The 19164-nt window shown below is 61.3% G+C and overlaps 1 protein-coding gene across 1 annotated transcript; it reads right to left on the bottom strand.

Moving 5' to 3' along the window:
- Positions 1–19157, bottom strand: PLP1 (proteolipid protein 1; the record flags this gene model as incomplete). The annotated part of the gene is made up of 7 exons (XM_084269358.1): positions 1–72; positions 536–601; positions 713–786; positions 965–1133; positions 2027–2183; positions 2822–3008; positions 18827–19157. 7 exons carry the CDS (start codon positions 19155–19157, stop codon positions 1–3), a joined length of 1056 nt encoding a protein of 351 aa, XP_084125484.1.
- Positions 19158–19164: the final 7 nt, after the last annotated feature.

Below are 19164 nucleotides of genomic sequence, written 5' to 3' on the forward strand. Positions count from 1 at the left end.
CTAGAACTTGGTGCCTCGGCCCATCAGCTTGAGGACGGCAAAGTTGTAGGTGGCGGCGATCATGAAGGTGAGCTGTGGGTGGGAAGAGAGTGAGCCAGGGGGGAGGAGGAGAAATGCAGCTCCTGCTGGCCAGGAAGGCAAGCCAGGAGGGTCTTCTTGCTGCCCAGGGCAGCACCTCCCCCCCCCCAGCCCAGCACCCCAACAGGGCAGGTGCCCCACAGAACCTCCTGGCCCCGGTGCGCTATCGGGACACTGCAGTGTCTCGTCACTGGTGTAGAGCAGGAGGAGAGCTGGGGAAAGGCATGGGGCTCTGCACAGGCAGCAGGACCCCTGATGGGCTCCTAAAGCCTCTCCAGATCCGCTCCAGCAGCCACCTCTACCTCCTTACAGCCTGAATTTGCCATCTGCCCTTATGTGACAGATAACAACACGAGGACGGGTTCTGTCATGTCCATGCCCACCACCTCTGTTTTCCTCTGCCCTGACATCCTCTCTGGGTGGAGGAGGATGGCCAAACAGGGGAGCACCAACTCACCAGTGAGACCAGCGTGGCGGCCGCCCCCACAAAGGCTGCGATGAAGAGGTGGAAAGTCATCTGGAACTGCAAGGGAAGAGGAGTGTGAGGTCCTGGGCTCAAGTGTTCCGTCTGGGGAGGTCAGTACTGAGGCCACCCCAAGAGGGGAGCACATGTGGGGTGATGGGAGGTGCTCACCTCACTGGTCTTGCAGATGGAGAGCAGGTTGGAGCCACACACCTTGCCAGGGAAAGCGTTCCAGGGTAGGACACCTAGTGAGATGCAGGAGCCAGGTGAGCCAGGCAGGGCTGCCAGCCTCCAGCGGCCATGTTTCACGTGTTTTGGGGCTCTTGCCCCTGCTTTATCCCAGCCTTATCCCCCTGGTCCTTCTCCACCATCCCCTCTCCTCCCCCCTGAGCCCTGGCTCCTCTCTGGGGAATCAGCACTCACCGTACATCCTCGCATCTGCACACAGGGTGCCAATGCTGGCTGAGGTCTTGCTGGGGTTGGCAATGGACTGGCAGGTGGTCCAAGTGTTAAAGTAGATGTAGACGGGCACTGCAGAGCAGGCGAAGACCAGGAGCCAGATGATGGTCAGGACGTAGGTAATGCCCACAAACTGCAAGGGGCAGGACAAGCCAGGGCAGAACCACGGTTACTGAGCGGTCAGGGACGTGGACAGGAGACTCTCAGGGTCCCGAGGCAGGAGAGGGTGTGGGGCGGGCAGGGGACTGAGATGCTGCCTGCATCTGGCTCTGTACCACCCCCCAACCCCGGTGTATCCCCAGCAGCCAGCATGGAGCAGAGGCCCGAGCAGGGCACCCCTGCGGCTCACAGGGCCAGCGTGTGCGTGCCCAGCAGCAGCAGCATGGCTGCCACCCCCATCCCTCTGTGTGTGTGTGTGGGGGGGAAACCACAGCCCAGCCAAGCAGGGTTCGTCCTCTGCGGGAGGGCAGCTGCAAAACCTGCCTGGGAGTGCAGCTGGGGCCCTCCTGCCCTCCCTCCATGGGGCCCCCGAGGGAACCGCAGCTGCCCCCCTCCTCTCCCCCAGGCCACGGGCTCCCCTCACCACTGTTCTACCACCGTCCCCAAAAGCACAGCGGGGAGAGCTCAACCCCGGGGCCTGAGAGTGTTGGACCGCCGGCACCCAGGGGTGCTCATGCCTCCCCCCCACCCCCCTCCATGCTTAAACACAAAGTGGTTCTACTAAACGTGGCCATTTGGGCAGCTCTGGCCCACGGGGGCCGTGGCAGGCCTGGGGGAAGGCGGTTGGGTGGCTGAGCTACGCCTCCCTTTGGGACACCCCGAAACCCGGACGGGCCGCGGTCTCCTGCCCTTCGGCCACGCCGAGCGTGGCGAACCCGCTGCGGGCGCGCGAAGGGGGTGCCGAACCCCGGTTAAGATCACCTTGTCAGGATGTCCTAGCCACTTTCCCAAACACTGACACACCCGCTGCAACGAGTGAGCTCGCTGGGGGCCTCGCGCTCCCCTCCCTTTCGGGCCCCCGGTTACCGTTGCGCTCAGGCCCTTGCCGCAGATGGTGGTCTTGTAGTCCCCAAAGATTTGCCGCACGGCACCGGTGGTGTAGAAGCCTTCGGCCAGCAACAGGGCTCCGTAGAGGAAGAAGAAGGAGGCTGTGCCGTAGATGAAGTACTGAAAAGCGTGGATGCTGCCGGGGAGAGGAGCGGGCAGGGATGCTGAGGTGCCGGGGAGGTGCTGGGGGGAGAGGGGGGCAGCCTGGCTGCCACGAGTTACCCTCCCCACACCACCTCGGGGGGACCGAAACAAGGGCTTGAAGCTGTGAGAGGAGGGGACCAGGCTCTTCCCACCCAACACAGAGGTGCAGCATTACCCAAGGCTCCTGGGTCAGGTAGAACCAGGTGTGAAATGGCCCTGGTGTATGGCAAACCCTGGCTGTGGCCTCTGTGGTGCTTGGGTGACAGCATCACCCCAGCTGGACAGCCCTTCCCTGCACAGAGCAAGAGCTTGGGTGACAGCATCACCCCAGCTGGACACCCCTTCCCTGCACAGAGCAAGAGGTTGGGTGACAGCATCACCCCAGCTGGACACCCCTTCCCTGCACAGAGCAAGAGGTTGGGTGACAGCATCACCCCAGCTGGACACCCCTTCCCTGCACAGAGCAAGAGCTTGGGTGACAGCATCACCCCAGCTGGACACCCCTTCCCTGCACAGAGCAAGAGCTTGGGTGACAGCATCACCCCAGCTGGACACCCCTTCCCTGCACAGAGCAAGAGCACACACGGGACCCTAGCCCAAGGGCAGTGCAGCTGCAAGCAGGGTACTTACACGTCGATGAGATACTCATAGTCCTGGTAGTTTTTGGAGAAGTAGGTCTCAATGAGCTGCTCTGTGCCTGTGAGGGCTTCGTGCCCACACCCACAGAACAGTGCTACCCCGAAGAAGCACAAGCCAGTGGCAACCAGTGATGCAAAGGGTGCCCCGATGAGACATCTGGCACAGCACTCGAGCAGACCTGGGGAGAGGAGAGGTGAGGTGGGACAGGACCTCTGGGAATGCTTGGAGCCTGCAAGCATGGAGAGGGGGGAGAGCACCTAGTGGGAAGGGGGAAGCAAGCTGAAGGGAAGCTCTGAAAGGGCTCGTGGTGATGCTGGAGAGGCAAAGCCAGCACCTTCCCCAGGAGCTCTGTAAGCAGCCGGGCAGGTTTGGGTGCCCAGGGGCAGGGTGAGTGCAGCGTGGGGGGGTTGCAAGGGAGCCCCTGGGTGCCAGGCAGATGAGGAGCTGAGGCAGACCAGCCATGCCAGCCTGTGTGGAACCAGACTGGAATACCAGGCAATGTGTATTAGTATGATGTGTATAGTGTGATGCCAAGGGGACCCAGGGAACAAGCTGCTAATGGGCTCCCTGCTGCTGGCACAGCCCAGCTCCAGGCACTGTGATGCCAGCTGCCCTGTCTGTATCTTGTCATCAAAGGTGGAGGGGCACTCAGCACCTCCATAAAGACAAACCCCTGTGGACTCTCATCAGTGGGGGCAGTATGGGAGGAGCCAGCACGGACCTGGAGCACCCTGTGCTTCCTGGTGGCACTCAGTGCTGTGCTGCTTGGGTCACCTAAATGCTGCACTTGCCCCATCAGCACCTGCTCCTTCGACACAGCGGGGCTCTGACACGCAGGGTGGGCAGCTCAGGGTCCCCATGGGCTGGGGCTGGAGGTGCTCAGCCAGTCACTCTCCTGTCCAGTTTGGGGGTGGGCAGCCAGCTAGGTTTGCACCCACCATCATCAGGCTTCAGAGGGTCAGTTTGGCTCCAGTTAAGCTGCCATCACCTGCTGCCATGGCTGTGTGATGCTTCTCCATGGGGAAGCTGCTCTCCTTCCCCAAGCTGTGGGCTCCTTCACCCCATTGCCTGGGACAGTGGGGTGCAGGAGCATTTGTGCCTCGGATGCCAGAAAAGGCACCCTTGGGAAGTGTTTCCCAAACCCCTGGGTCCTGCAGCGCTTATCTCCTCCCTCAAAGGACAAGAAGAAAGCTGTGGGGTCCTGGCCAGCAGTGCCCTCCCCTCCCCACTGGGAGCAAGGTTGCATGGTGGCACCAAGGACAATGGGGGGATTGTCCTGGCACTGCCACCCCGACGGCTGCCCCGTGCTGGGAGCAAACAGGGAACAAAGGCAGCGCTATTGGGGGAGTGCTGGGACCCCTCCTGCTTGTTTTCCTTGGACGCAGCAGGTCCAGGAGAAGTCCCACTCCTCCTGGTCAGTGCTGCTCCCCAAACCTCTCTGGGACCCATGGGGACGGCCCAGTGCCCCACTGGTGCCCCCAAACCCATACCCTTTTGATTTTTAGTTTTTGCCACCCAGGAAATGGCAGGTACTGGGGGGCAGGTCCCAGTGAATGGCCCTGTTCCTGGGGGGCTGTGGGTGCCGGCGTGTGGCAGGGCCTGGCAGGCTCCCTGCCATAGATCCAACCCCTCAGGCTTTGGGAAGCTGTGCTGGGGAAGCCTGGGAAGGGGAAGGGAGGAGAGAAAGAGCCCTTGTGCCGCACAATCCCAGCCCTTGTACCCGGACTCAGCTGCTGTCAGAGCCAAACAATACACTGCAGACAGGAGGAGGAGGAGGAGGCAGGGTGCCGGCAGCCCACGGCACCCCTGGGAACAGAGCAGCCCTGATGCTGGGGTGGGGATATGGTGGTAAGTATTAGCTCTGGTGTGTTGACAGGGAAACTGAGGCACGCAGAGTGCCTCTGCTTCCCCGATGCGGCTGGCGTACAAGTGGCACGAGCGGTGACAGGTCCCAGCGCACCGCCTGGACCTCCCAGCTCCCACCAGTCCCAGGCAGGACCTCTCACCTCTCCAGCCCGTGTGCTGAGGGGCTTAGGTGGGACCAGCTGCGGGGCTGGCATCTGTCCCCACAAGGCAGTGCCTGGGCACACAGGGACGGAAAACCACTTTGGGAAAGAGAAGGTGCTCCCCACCGTGCCGAGGCATCCTCCCCCAGCAGCTCCCACGGCCGGCACCGCCTGCTGGAAGGTTTCAGGCAGCTCTGCTCTGGGACAGGGTCCCCAAAGCCACCAGTGACAGCTTGTCCCAGGGTCCACCACCCTCACCCCCATACTCACCCATGGTGCCAAGTTTGGTCAAGTCCCCCAGCCGCCCCGCTCAGCTGCTCTGGTGCTGTCTGCAGGAGCCCTTCCCTGGAGCCGCACCCTGTATTTCCTCCTCTGGGTGCCTGTCCTGCTCTCCAGCAAAGAAAAGGGCTCTCTGAGTGACAGCCACCCCCCTTAAAGGGACAGGACCCCGCCCCTCCCCCCGTCGGCCCCCCCCAGCACCCCTTGTCTGCCAGCTGCTGGGTGCTCGGCAGCTGAGCGGGCAGAGCTGCCCCATGCCCTGCCCAGAGGTTTTTCGAGAAAGGGCTTTTGCAAAAGAAAGAGAGCAGCATGGGGGAAGAGGGGTGCTCATGGGGTGTCCCCCCCGGGGCCCGGGCCAGGCTCTGTTTGCCCCCCGGGTTAGCAGCCCCATGGGGCAGCAGTGATCCATCCCCAAAAGCACCCGCCAGCAGGGAATGCGCCAGCAGGGAATGCCGTTCCCCCATCCCAGGGATCTGCTTTCACCTTGGGGACTCCCACCTGGGGATTATCCCCCTCCTGATGCCCGCTTCCCATGGGGGAACCGCACACGGGTGGGCACCTCTCTGAGTCCTCAAGTGATGGGTCTGGCTCTGGGTGTGTGTGGAGGGGGGGCAACAGATGGAGCCAGGTCCCTTAGGTGCTCCTATGGGTACCCCAGGTCCCACGGGTGTCCTGTGTCCTGCTGGGTGCCCCAGCTGCAGCTGCAGAGCCAGCACAGGAGCAGGGATGCCTGCAGAGGGCAACCAGTCTCTTCCAGGCAGGCACTGGGTGGACAAAGCGCTGCTGTTGTCTCTCAATGTCCCGCTTTGTGCCAGGCAGCGAGGTGGCAGGGCCTGGCTGTCCCCGGGCTGGGGATGCTGGTGGGCTGGGGGGGGTCCCTGAGCTGTGTCAGGCCACCTTATAGGGATCCCTGCCTCTTCCTTGCCCACCCAAACAGCCACCCCTGGGCTTGCCCACAGATAGACTGGGGAGAAACACCACTTGGGCAGCGGTGCAAATGTTGCCAGTGGTGGCCAGATGCATCCCTGCATTGGTGGGACCCAGGTCCTGCCCCCCCCCCCCCAACACCACTCCCTGCCTCAGTTTCCCACTGTAGGGTGAGAAAGGGCTGCCCAGTGTCCCCAGCCAGTCATGGGGAGGGACAAAAGAGCAGGGAAAGCTTTTGCCACCACAGTGGGTGGCATCCTTGGGCACCTCCCTTGGCCCTTCAGGTGGCATTCAGGTGGTCTGTCAGCAGTGACACCTAATAATGGCCATGGGAGGGTGACAGCCTTGCAACACCCCTTTGGAAATAACCCATGATTTCTACAGCCACTGGAAACCAGTGAGGCACCCCTGCACCCCCAGGCAGCACAGGGGTGCCCTGGGCCACCGGGAAGAGAAAGCCAATGGGATCCTGGGGGCATCAGGAGGAGTGTGGGCAGCAGGTCACAGGAGGGGATCCTCCCCCTCTGCTCTGTCCTGGTCAGGCCCCACCTGGAGTGTTGTGTCCAGTGCTGGGCTCCCTGGTATAAAAAGGACAGGGATCTCCTGGAGAGAGTCCAGAGGAGGCTACGGAGATGATGAAGGGCCTGGAGCATCTCCCCTGTGAGGAAAGGCTGAGTGAGCTGGGGCTGTTCAGCCTGGAGAGAAGAGAAGACTAAGGGGGGGATCTAATTAAAGTCTATAATTATCTGAAGCAGGGGATGCAGGGGGAATCAGCCAGCCCCTTTCAGTGTCTGTGGGGACAGGACAAGGGGCAATGGCTGCAAGTTGGAGCACAGGAATTCTGCACCAACATGGGGAAAAACTTTTCCCCAGTGAGGGTGAGGGAGCCGTGGGACAGGCTGCCCATGGGGTGTGGAGTCTCCTTCTCTGGAGAGATTCCAGCCCTGCCTGGATGCCTGAGTGATATGTCCTAGGGAGCTGCTTTGGCAGGGGGTTGGACCCAATGATCTCTCGAGGTCCCTTCCAACCCCTAAGATTCTATGATTCTATGATGCTCTGATCACCTTACAGTTTGGTCTGACTCTTGGGCAGTGGCAAATTATGTCCAAGACCACACATACCACACACACACACCCCCCCTTCTCTCCCCCAGGTTAATTAAGGGCTTAGCTACCCATACTCATTACCAGAGCTCAGGACTGCCAGGCTGCTCCTTGCAAGGTGTGCCAGGGCCCAGACACACAGGCAGGCAGCCTTCCTGCCCCAGCCACCCACAACCCGTGCCAAGGCACTGGGACAGCCAGCACCGAAAAGCCTTTGGAGGGAGACACACAGATACACCTCTAGTCACACACCCTGTGTGCTGAGGCCTCTCTGGGATGGGGGGGCCATGGGTTTTCCCTTCCCTCCCTGGTGCTCCACAGGTGGGGTGCAGACAGGTGCTTCTGGGCCACAGGGAAGGCGAATTTGGGGCTGACAAGCTGGTGACAGCCCCAGACACGGGAGAGCCACGTGGACACTGCCAATCTGTGGCATTCCACCACATTAGGGCAAAGAAGGGAAAGGGAAAGCAAGCAGGAGCATATGGGGCAGAGGACTGAAGCATCCTCCCTGTCCCCATCCCCATATGCAGCCACCTCACCCGTGATTGCTTCAGACAGCCTGTCACGCTCGCTCCCATCACGCTGCTGGCACGGGGCAGCCTCCTGCTTGCCCTGGCACCCTGGCACACCCTGGGCACAAAGGCAGCCCTCCCCAGGGTAAGGATGGGAGGCAGTGGGAGCCCAGTTGCAGTGGGGGTCAGGGGTTGCTGCAACCCTGCAGCTTCAGGGAGGATTCTCCCCACCCCCCACCCCCAAATTGATTTCTTTTTTCCCATCCCTGTGGGCTGGTTTTCTGCTCTGCCCTGGGCACAGGGCTCAGTTCTCACAGAGACCCCCAAATCACACGCTTCAGCAGGTGCTGACCCTGCAAAACTCAGAAAGCCCCTCCACCCTGCACCCCCAAAATACAGGCACAGCCCCAGCATGCCCAAGAGGAGCCACTGATGGTGTGTGCAGTGCCCTCATCTTATACATGGGGTGGTGTGAGAGAGACCCCTGTGTGTCTTGTCACAGCCAAGAACCTTGCTGCTATTTTTAGGCAGCTGCCTCCAGGGCCAGGCCAAATTTCTCATTATCTGTAGCTGATTTTAACTGTCCTTCTTTGGCCACCTCCCCATCTCAGGTCACCCATCCAAACAGCCCACCCAGGGAGCCTGAGACGTGTCCTGCTAGTGAGTGCCCCACGCTGAAGCAGCCAGGGATGCCCAGGGATTTTCCTGCCGGGCAAAAATCTCCTGTTCTCCCAGGCAGCCAAGGCCGAGAGGAGAGGAGAGGAGAGGAGAGGAGAGGAGAGGAGAGGAGAGGAGAGGAGAGGAGAGGAGAGGAGAGGAGAGGAGAGGAGAGGAGAGGAGAGGAGAGGAGAGGAGAGGAGCTGGCACAGCAGGGAGGTCCCAGCGGCGCCGGCAGCATCTGTCTGGCTGCCTCTTCCTGGCCGTGCCAAGGACACTGGGCAGAGCCAGCCCCACTCTTCTCTGCCCAGGCCTGGCTGCACTCACTGTCCTATTTGTACTCCAGGGTCGCTGCAAAATGTGCTAATAAAAAGGCAATTAAAAAAATGAAAAGACAAGGAAGATGCTTGCAGAGGCTGTCAGGGGACAGGAGACACTCTGAAGGACAGGAGGACGGGTCAGTGTCATGGGAAGACAGAGGAAGGGCAGGGGCTGTTCGGGAGGGGAGTGAGATAAACCCCTTGCTGGGCTCAGCTGAGGGCTGGGCAGTGGGTACCAGCCGTGAGCTGGGTCAGCAGCAGCAGAACCCTGCACCCTGAGTCATGTCCCCCCTCCTCAGGACCTGAAACGGTTGGACTTGATGACCTTAAAGGTCTTTTCCAACCTGGTGATTCTGTGACACCCCCCCAGGGCTGTGGGCAGTCCAACAGAGCCCTGCCAGGTAACAGGCTGGGGGTTGGGAGTGGGGGGCAGAGCCTCCTCCCTGGCACCAGTGCCAGCCCCTGCCCCACATCAGCAGCTGGACTTACCCAGGACCACAGCAGCAGCCATGGAGGTGCCCAGCAGCTGAGATTACACCTGGGCTGAGTTAACCTCCCACCTAGTCACCCTTTAGAGAAGAGGAGCAGATGCCCAAAGCGCCTTCTGGGGTCCCTGGCTGATGTTTTCCCCTGCAGCAGCCTGCTTTGTGTCTCCAAACACTGAGTTTGAAATTTTGGAAGGTCTTCTGGTCCAGCCTGTGAGGAGGAGTTGGCCTCCCTGGTGCAGGAGGAGGAGGTGCAAGCCTGGGGGTGGGGGTAGAGGGGACCACCAGCTCCCCAGCTGTGCTTGGGGCAGGGCGGTTGGCACCCCAGAGGTGATGCCCAGAGGGGTCTTGCTGCCACCCCACTGTCCCTACGTTGCTGTCACACCACAAAACCCAGCGTGGCAGGCACAGCCGCCCACACCCAGGGACAGAACCAAGGGCACAGGCAGCTGCTGGCAGCACAACCCCGAGCACAGCTAATGCCAGGGGCAGCCCAGCCCGGCACCAGCGCTGGCTGCTGCCTGCTCCTTTCACCCACCCAATAGCCCCGTTGTCTGCTGCAGAAACCAGGGATAACATGCCAGTCTGAACCACTTGCTTAGTTTCTATTTCCCCCCCAAACTCCCCCCAAGCTCCTCTCCTGGTGCAGCAAGTTCCCCGGGTTAATCCTGAGCTTGGGCAGAAAGTGCTTTGGTTTTAGCTTTGGGTTTTTTTTTTTTGTTTTGTTTCTTTTCCCCTGGGTGATTTTCCAGCAGATTTGCCTTTCACATCTGCTGCCTTTCTCCTTGATGTTCTTCCTGCAGGAGGGTAAACAGACGCCCCACGCTGCTGCTCTCCAAGCTGCTCATTACGCTCCCGCTCTGCCGTTCGCGGGGTCGGGCTCGGGAACTGTTCTCATTTACTGCCCAGAAAATCCTGGAAGGGAAAAACAAATGTTCTGCCTCCTGGGAGCCAAGGGTGTCTGAGGAGAGCAAATACAGCCCAGGATCCCCCCGTTCCTGTTCGCTCTGGTGAAGCCAGAGTGGGCTCTGGAAAGGGAGGGTGCGGGCAGCAGGAGCCAGGCGCAGCTCTGGGACCCCCCCCTGTTTATTTCTTCCTGACCACGGGACCAAAGGGGTGGCAGAGATTGTGCCCATAGTGTTTTGACTTGAATTTCTACCTGGAGAAGGAGCTTTTCCCTGTATGTCCCTGTATGATGTCCCTGTATGCCCCTCCAGAGCCTGGGAAGATGCTTCTCCTTCCCAGCCCCACGCCAGCCCCAGTCTTAGCTCACCCATGCCTGCCAGGGGTGACACTCCCCCCCTCAGGAAACAGGGGACAGGGTCTGATGGGATCACTCCAAGACATGTCCCTGGGTTAGCAGGACCCTTCCCATAGCCAGCAGGTGCCATGGCAGTGTTCTCTAGAGGGATGAGCAGGTGAGTGCTGGGGAAGTGATTGCTGGGCCAGGCAGCAGCAGGACAGCAGTGGGAGCCCTGGGAGTGGCATTAGTGTCCCAGTACCCCTTGTCTAAGCCACCAAGCCCCTGCTGTGGGCATTTCCTGGAGACCAAACCCAGTGATGGCACTGAGGTGCAGCCAGCAGAGAGGTGCAGGCTTTCCAGCACCCACTGCTTCTCCCCAGGGTTACAGATGCTGGTGTCTCTTGGAGAGTCAGCTGGAGAGCCACAGCCCCACAACCCTCCTGCACTCCCCTTCCAGCTGAGCCAGGCAGAAACCACCCACGAATGCCCCACAAACTCCTCTCCTGGGGTGTCTCTGGGATGGGGGCATCACTCACTGCTCCAGTGGCTGCATCTGCTCAGGCCATGCCAAGGTGCATCCCTGCTGTGCTGGCAGCTACACAGGAGAACTGGCCTTGCTCTGCAGGGCTGGCAACGTGCTAGGACATGGGAACAGATGAGATGCCTTTGCCAGGATGCCACTTGCAGTAGGGACCCCAGGACAGCCACCCAAAGCCCACAACAGCAGGGGAGGCAGGGGATGGAGCAGGGGAGCAGACCCAGGACCACATGAGGCTCCTTGCAGCACCATCCTCTACATGACCAACACCAGGGTGCCTCCCAGCTTGCTTTCCCCCCCCCCCCAAGCCACAGGTTCCTTGGCACGGGGACACCCACCAGCTCCACGGAACGTGGGTGCCATCATGGTGGCCCTGCACCCCAACACCCACAGACAAGATTCCCCTGGGCAGAAGCAGCTGCTGCCTGCCAGGCTGCTGTTCCCATCTCAGCAGCAGGATTTGCTCTCTAATTAACCAAACCCCTAACTCCACGGCGGCAGCTGAGCCAGGAGGGGAAGGGGAAGGGGGGGGACGGTTTCTTCTTCCTCCCCCCTCCTCCTGCTCCCTGCCTGATGCTGCAGATGTGTAACGCGTCCTTCTCCAGACGTGCCCCTCGGGGGGTCTGTAATGGGACGCGCCCCAGAGCCCCGGCAGCCGGGGCGGGCGGGGTTGGCCCGGCACAGCGCTGCCTGCTCGGCTCCCAGCCATCGCCTCCCGCCTCCGTGCCGGGAGCCCACTGAGGCCGAGGGCAGGGGAAGAGCGAACGGAGCTCATCAAACCCCTGCCGCAGTGAGGGATGATGCGCGTCGCCATGGCAACCGCGGCCAGTGATGCACAGAGCCGGGAGGGGGGGAGGAGACGGGGGGGGCGGGGGGGACGACACACCACGCTGACCCTGTCCCACATCCCTCACCAGCCTTTGCTGAGACAACACTCCTCAGTCCAGCGCTGGCCAAGGCATCAGTTCTGTATGGCAGCTCCTTCCCTTCCCAGGCTCTGGCAGGGCAGGAGCTGCAGGGCTGGGGAGTGGGGAGGGATGGGAGGCAGAGGTTGGGGGCTGGGGAGCTCTTCCAGTGCCAAAATCCAATAGATTTTCCAGCTGGAAAAGCTGGAGGCAACCAGAGCAGGGGGTCAGGGCAGTGGCTGTCACTCCCCACAGCCCATCAATGGATCCCAACACCACCCAATCGCTGGCATTGCCAAGCAGGGCCATTTCTGGGAGCTGGGCTAGGAGCATCCTTGGCCAGGAGAGCTATGCTCCAGTCCAAGCTGTAATTCCCCTCCCACATCCCCAGCCTCAGAGGGGAACTGATCCACACTGTGGGGCAACGTGGGGACACAAGGCAGGCAGCAGAGAGGGGATGTGTGGGAAAGGAGAAGGGACACGAAGGTGAGACAGGACCAGGTCACCCTGGGAGAGTGAGGCACCCACTGAGGGTTTGGGAGTCTCTGCCAGGGTTTGCTGCTGGCCCCAGGAGTGCTGCTTGACACTTATCTAAATTACATCTCCCTGCTCCTGGCTCACCAAGGTCACGGGATGAGGGGGGAGCATCTCTCCAGCCTTCCTGCTGCCTGCAGTTCCCTCAGAGCTCGCTGTCTCCACACGTGATCCACAAAGCAGACGGCACAAGATCCACAGCCCACAGAGGGGAAAAGGCAGGTTAGGACCATCCAGGCCATGTCTTCAGGCCAGGGTGGGAGCATCGTATGTCAGGGGGGATGCACGTGAAATATTTCCCTGAGAACCTGCCATAGAGTAACAGAAACACGTCAGATCCGTGCAGATGGACCCTCTCAGGTGAGGACTTGGTTCTGAAGAATAAGTGCTGGGCTCTCCTTTCTTTGATAGTCATCAGGAGAGCAATGTCTGAAACATCCCATCACCTGCCCAGAGGTTGTCCAGGGGCTCCAGGATGCTGGGCAGGGCTCAGGCAGCTTATCTGCAGGAGACCAACAACTCAACAGAGCATAGAATAGCTCCCCAGGGCAGCATCAACCCCCAGCCCTCCCTCAGAGACCAGGTTGGCCACAGCATCTGGCCCCCAGCAGCAGCTGTGCTCACCCACCACAGCACTTCTCAGGGTGGTACGACACACCCCAAGGCTGCACAATGGCACAGGAGACCAAACCCCTGTGAATTGCCCCATCAGGGATGCAGACGTGGTCCCAGGGCCAGATCCAGCATCTCTCCTTGCCCAGCTCTAAGACAACTGCTTGTGACAAGAGAGGTGCAGGGCTGAGCTGCCCCCATGGGAGGAGATTGGTGGAGGTGGATGGGGCTGGCCCAGCCAAACCCTGCTGTGCTGGGTACTAGGACTCCCTCCAAGTCTGGGACAGACCCTGTTCCCCCTGCCCACCCACTCATGTGTCCCACACTCAGCTCCCCAGCAGCTTGGACACACAAGGGGACGGGTGATGTCCCTTGGCCCACGATCCCTCCACCCCAAGCTGTGTGTAGGGACTGGGGGGGCACATTTTCTTAGCACATGCAGCAGCCCCACAGCCATGGTGATGGGCTGAGCTCCTCAGGTCTTGCTGACCCTTGTTGGGGGAATGAGCCCTGCTGCAGCATCCTGTCCCTAAATGGTCCAGTCACACCCCGAGCAGCACCCAGATGAACTGGTGTCACCCTCCAGGATGAGCAAAAGACACAGTGCTGGGGCTGAAAGACAGCTCAGAGAGGGCACTGCGGATCTTCTCTCCCCCAGCAGCATTTTGGGGACTGCTGGCTGAGTGGCTGCATCTGGCACAGCCCTGGAGAGAGATGGCAGGTCCCCTCGGAGTGGGAGAAGAGGTGACCTCTGCACCTGGCTGCTCAGGGAACAGAAGGACCATCCCCATGGCCACTGAAGGGTCACCCCAGCCTCACCGGCCGGCTGCCCTTGGCTGGTCCCGCAGCAGGGAGCATCCCTCCGCAGCCACTGCCCGCCCCACCCCAACAGCAGGGCTATTTTAAGCCTGGAAAAGTGCCACAAAATCACAGGGTGACATTAGCTGGAGTTGAGACCGATGTCTCAGCTCACCTTGCAATCTCCTGGGTCACCCTGCCCGGCTTGGCAAGGCACTGGGACCTGCTGGCTCCGCTGCATAAACACCAGGCATGTGCTGGGCTCCCTCACACCACTGCTGCCCTGTCCCATCCTCCCATGCCATGCTGCCTCCTTCCCCTAGGAGCAGCCCCAAATCCCCACCCCAGCACCCCATGACCTTCCCAGGCCATGTAAGAGGGACCTTCTGCCCTGTCCCACTGGAGGCTGTACCCAGACACAGCACCCACCCACCCTGCTGAGACCTGGTGGGTGTTGGGCTCCCTGCCCACACCCAGTCTCCCCACTGCCTCACCACCAGTTACTCATCCTGAGCCATACGTTTGTTGCCTTGAGATGATTTTTGCTCCTGCTGGGGAGCACCCACAGCCCGTTACAGAGTTGCTGGGGTGCCCTGGTGTCATGCTGGTCCCAGGAACACCGAGGAACCCCACCAACGTGCCACTAAACGGGAACGAAGCACCCGAGCTGGGTGCGTGCTGAGGGCTCAGGGGGAGCCCCACGCTGGCAGGGAATGTGTTTCCCTGGCACTGATTTCCCACACCTCAAAATATTTGCCCTAGGGGAGCCTGCCACCCAAAATATTTGCCCTAGGGGAGCTGCTGCCGTGTCCACCCCGGGGCAGAGGCTGTCCCCTCCCTGAACATAAACACACTGGGCTTTCAGATTTGGTTTGCTGCTCTCCTGGGAAACTGCCATGAGACTGTGCCTGCTTCCTCCTGCCTTCACTGGTTGAGGAATCAGAAATTGCAAGGGGAGCTGGCCTGGCCCTAAGCTGAAGGCTCAGGGCCACTGAACCCTTCACACGGAGCCCTTCGCTCCTTCAGCAGTGGGTACGGAGCGCTGGGGACTCCAGCTGAGTGGCAGAGCCCTCCTGCACTCAGTGCCTCTGGTTCACACCTTGGTGCCTGGGAAAATAGCCCAGTCCCAGGGGAAAATGAGAGAGAACAATGGCCAGAGTCAGCTGGGTTGGCTGGGAACCTTGGGAGAGGGGAAAGAAGGCAGGGGGGGATTAGGGAATAGGGGATGGAGGTGCCTGCTGTGGGGCTGCAAGATGCAGAGCATGTGAATGCCCCCCCATCCCCCCCAAACAGGAGCTGCTTCTATGCTGCTATCTCACACACCCACCCCACCCCCCCAGAGCCCCTCACTCTCCAAACCTGCTGAAGGGGAGCTGGAGAAGGTCACTTAAACTCCACCACAAGCCTGTGCCCACCTGAAGCTCGGGCCCCTCCATAGCAAAGGTCTGAGCAGACTGAAGCCAGACCAAGGAGCAGCACAGGCAGCAGCAGCCTGGCCCCAGCTCCCCAAGGGGGGCTGCTGGCAGGGGGGCCCAGGGAGTGGGGGGCTTTGTGGCCCTGCATGAAGAGCAAAGCACACTCCTTTGCCCACTGCCCTCCCTCTCCCTTCCCCTGACGGTCCCAGACAGCACAAAACTGACCCTACAAGCAACTGTTCACCCTGAAATTGAGCTTAAGCACTTCCCAATCTTTTCTCTGGGGGAAAAAAAAACCCACCCAAGGGGTTTTCAAAGGGCTGAATCCCTCAGCCCTTCAGAACTGCGTTGGCTGTGGGGTTTATCAGGGGTTAAACACCCAGGTGAGGCAGTGCAGGGACTGAGCAGCAGAGACAGAGGGGCTGGGATCCAGGCAGCATGGAATGGCCCCTCCCAGCTCTGCATCCAGGCAGGATTGAGGCTTGTTAAGAGTCCAGCCCCAGGGAAAGAGTTTGGTGCAGGCTGGGAGCCAGCAGAGGGGAAGGGGAGCAGAGCCTGTCCCACCTTCCTCCCCGGCTGGCACGGCGAGGAGCACAGCGTGGGCATCCCAGGAGAGGGACACAGCAGTGCCAGCCCTGGGGGCTGCAGCAGGCTGGCAGCCAGAGCCCACTCCCCAGGTCACAGTGTGGTTCTTGTGTCGTGTCCCCCCACCCCCAAACCCACCTCCAGCCTTGCTGCCCCCAGGCAGAGCGGCCACGGGGCAGCCTGGCAGCAGCTGTGGGGCTCAGGCTGAGCATCTCTGCTCTTCCAGAAAGAACCACCACCCGCTCCTGTTTGAGAAACCAGGGGGAGAGGCCTGTTCTTGTCCCTCCCAAAAATCCCCTGGCCAGGACATGCTGCAATGCCTGGGGTCCCCCGAGCACGGGCTGGGCTCTGCTCTTGCAGCTCTTCCTCCATCCCTCCGACCCAGATGGCAACAAATCAGCGCTGCCTTCGCCTTCCCAACGGGCTGCTGCTGCTGCCTTCATTTTCTCAGAGCTTATTTTCAGCATCACTCCGCTCCTCACGCTGCTGGCTGGCTGGCTGCAGAGCTGCAAGGTGGGCAGGAGCACTCTGGCTGCCCCGTCCCCCCACTCAGGGACCTGTGTTGGCTTTGCCAGCCTCTCCCAGGGCCTCGTTAGCAGGGCCCTGGTGCTCTGCTAATTGCAGCACATGCAGCCAGGGCTTGTAACCCTTTCTCTTTAGAGCCCATGGCCGTGGGCTGCCTGCAGAACTGGCTCCACAGCCACTCTGACCAGCCCTGCAGCCCTTGGCTGATGCAGGCGTGCTGCAAGTGCCTCAGTTTCCCCAGAGGGTGGAGAGGATGTGGCTGGCTCCCCTCCTCCAGACCATGTCAGGTCCTCTTAGCTTGGACAGCCTCTGAAAGAGGAGCTGCTGTGATTCACAGCCTGTGATTGCTCCACGCCCCAGGGCTCCAGATCCTGCCTTTTGCCTCCCAGCACCGCAGCCCCACAAACATTAATGGCAATGGTAATTGGAAGAGACTTCTCCCACCTCCTGGTGCTGGGAGAGCCGATGAGTGGGGACAAGGAGTCCTGCTCAGTGCCTCGCAGCCAAGCTGCCTGCAGCCCCCCATCCTCTCCCTGCACTGGGCAAGGCACCCCAGGCTTCACCCAGCCGCCCCTCACTCCTCTCAAACCTTGTGCTGGCTTCGTGCCTGGGAGAAGCCAGCACAGACCCAGGGAGAGAGGGGACAGGGGCTACCACTCTCTCCTCTTCCACTGAGATCCACCTTTGTGCATCCCTGGAGCAGTGACTTTGTAGAGCAGCCTCCAGCCATTACCAAGCTGTAATTAATAGAAATATATGAGATGAACCAGCCACAGCAGGGGAACAGAAACCTGAACGACACATCCGCTGGGAACCCTTCACTCTGCACTCTTCTCCTTTTTCAATACCATTTGCTCCCTCACAAGTTAATCACAGATCACCTAGGACCAGGGTGACTCCATGCCCAGGTGGCTCCAGGGACAGGGCAGAGGCAGCCAAGCAGCCTGAGTCCCAGCCACCCTGGATAACCAGCAGCTCCCCTTCCCCTGCCTTGGTTTCTCTCTCCCTGGCAGCCACTGCTGCTCCCTGCATCACGCTGTCCATCCTCCCTTCCCCGAGGAGCTCACCTGTCCCTGCTGGAGGACAGGACTGCCAGGCAAGCCCCCGGGGATCCATCCGTGCCACAGCCCGGGGCAGGCACGGCCAGGCTGGGCAGGGGGAGGAAGGAGCCCGACTGTTCCCAGCCGCTCCCTCCCATTCGGATGGACACTACCTCCAGGACATCCCTCAGCCCCCGGACATCCCTCAGTCCCGGGACATCCCTCAGTCCCCAGACATCCCTCAGCCCCCAGACATCCCTCAGCCCCCAAACATCCCTCAGCTCCAGAACATCCACCAGCCTCAGGACATCCCTCAGCCCCCAAACATCCCTCAGCCCCCAAACATCCCTCAGCCCCCAAACATCCCTCAGCTCCAGGACAACCCTCAGCCCCAGGACATCCCACAGCTCCAGGACATCCCTCAGCCCCAGGACATCCCTCAGCTCCAGAACATCCCTCAGCTCCAGGACATCCCTCAGCCCCCAGACATCCTTCAGCCCCCAGACATCCCTCAGCCCCCAAACATCCCTCAGCTCCATGATATCCCTCAGCTCCAGGACATCCCTCAGCCGTGGGACATCCCTCAGCTCCAGGACATCCCTTAGCTCCAGGACATCCCTCAGCTCCAGGACATCCCTCAGCCACGGGACATCCCTCAGCTCCAGGACATCCCTCAGCTCCAGGACATCCCTCAGCTCCAGGACATCCCTCAGCCCCCAAACATCCCTCAGCTCCATGATATCCCTCAGCTCCAGGACATCCCTCAGCCGTGGGACATCCCTCAGCTCCAGGACATCCCTCAGCCCCAGGACATCCCTCAGCCCCAGGACATCCCTCAGCTCCAGGACATCCCTCAGCCGCGGGACATCCCTCAGCCCCAGGACACCCCTGAGCCCCAGGACATCCCTCAGCTCCAGGACATCCCTCAGCCCCCAGACATCCTTCAGCCCCCAGACATCCCTCAGCCCCCAAACATCCCTCAGCTCCATGATATCCCTCAGCTCCAGGACATCCCTCAGCTCCAGGACATCCCTCAGCCCCCAGACATCCCTCAGCTCCAGGACATCCCTCAGCTCCAGGACATCCCTCAGCCTCCAAACATCCCTCAGCTCCATGATATCCCTCAGCTCCAGGACATCCCTCAGCTCCAGGACATCCCTCAGCTCTGGGACATCCCTCAGCTCCCAAACATCCACCAGCCTCAGGACATCCCTCAGCCCCAGGACATCCTTCAGCCCTAGGACATCCCTCAGCTCCAGAACATCCCTCAGCCCCCAAACATCCCTCAGCTCCAGGACATCCCTCAGCCCCGGGACATCCCTCAGCTCCAGAACACCCCTGAGCCCCAGCTCCCCCTTGGATTCCAACACAGCCATCACCCTCACCGCATCCCTAAACCCCAGCGCATCCCCCCTCTCCATCGCACCCCGCAACCTCAGCGCTCCCCCAGCCCCTCGCAACCCCGCAGGGAGGAGATGCGTGTCCCATCCATCCCCCCCCCAGCCCCAGCACCGCAACAGGGGCCCATCGAGGAGCTCCCCAAGGTGGGGAGGGGGGGGATGCGGTCTCCAAAACAGCCCCACCGGGGTGTCGGAGGTCCCCGAGGCGGCGGGGAGGAGGCGGGCACGGCGGCGGGGGGCTCCCCGCCGCCGTGCCCGCCTCCTCCCCGCCGCGATGGGCAAAGCTCCGCCCGGCTCCCGGAGCCCGCAGCCAGCCGGCACCCACCCCGCGGCGGGCTCCCGCTCGCCCGGACTATGAGGAAACCGGGAGCGGGACGGCGGGAGCGGCCCCTGCGCGGAGGGTGCGGGAGCGGGGGAACCGCCGCCGCCGCCGGCCGGGTCATGCCCGTG

This window comes from Gallinula chloropus (assembly GCF_964237585.1).
Source record: "Gallinula chloropus genome assembly, chromosome: 11".
Lineage (NCBI taxonomy): Eukaryota > Metazoa > Chordata > Aves > Gruiformes > Rallidae > Gallinula > Gallinula chloropus.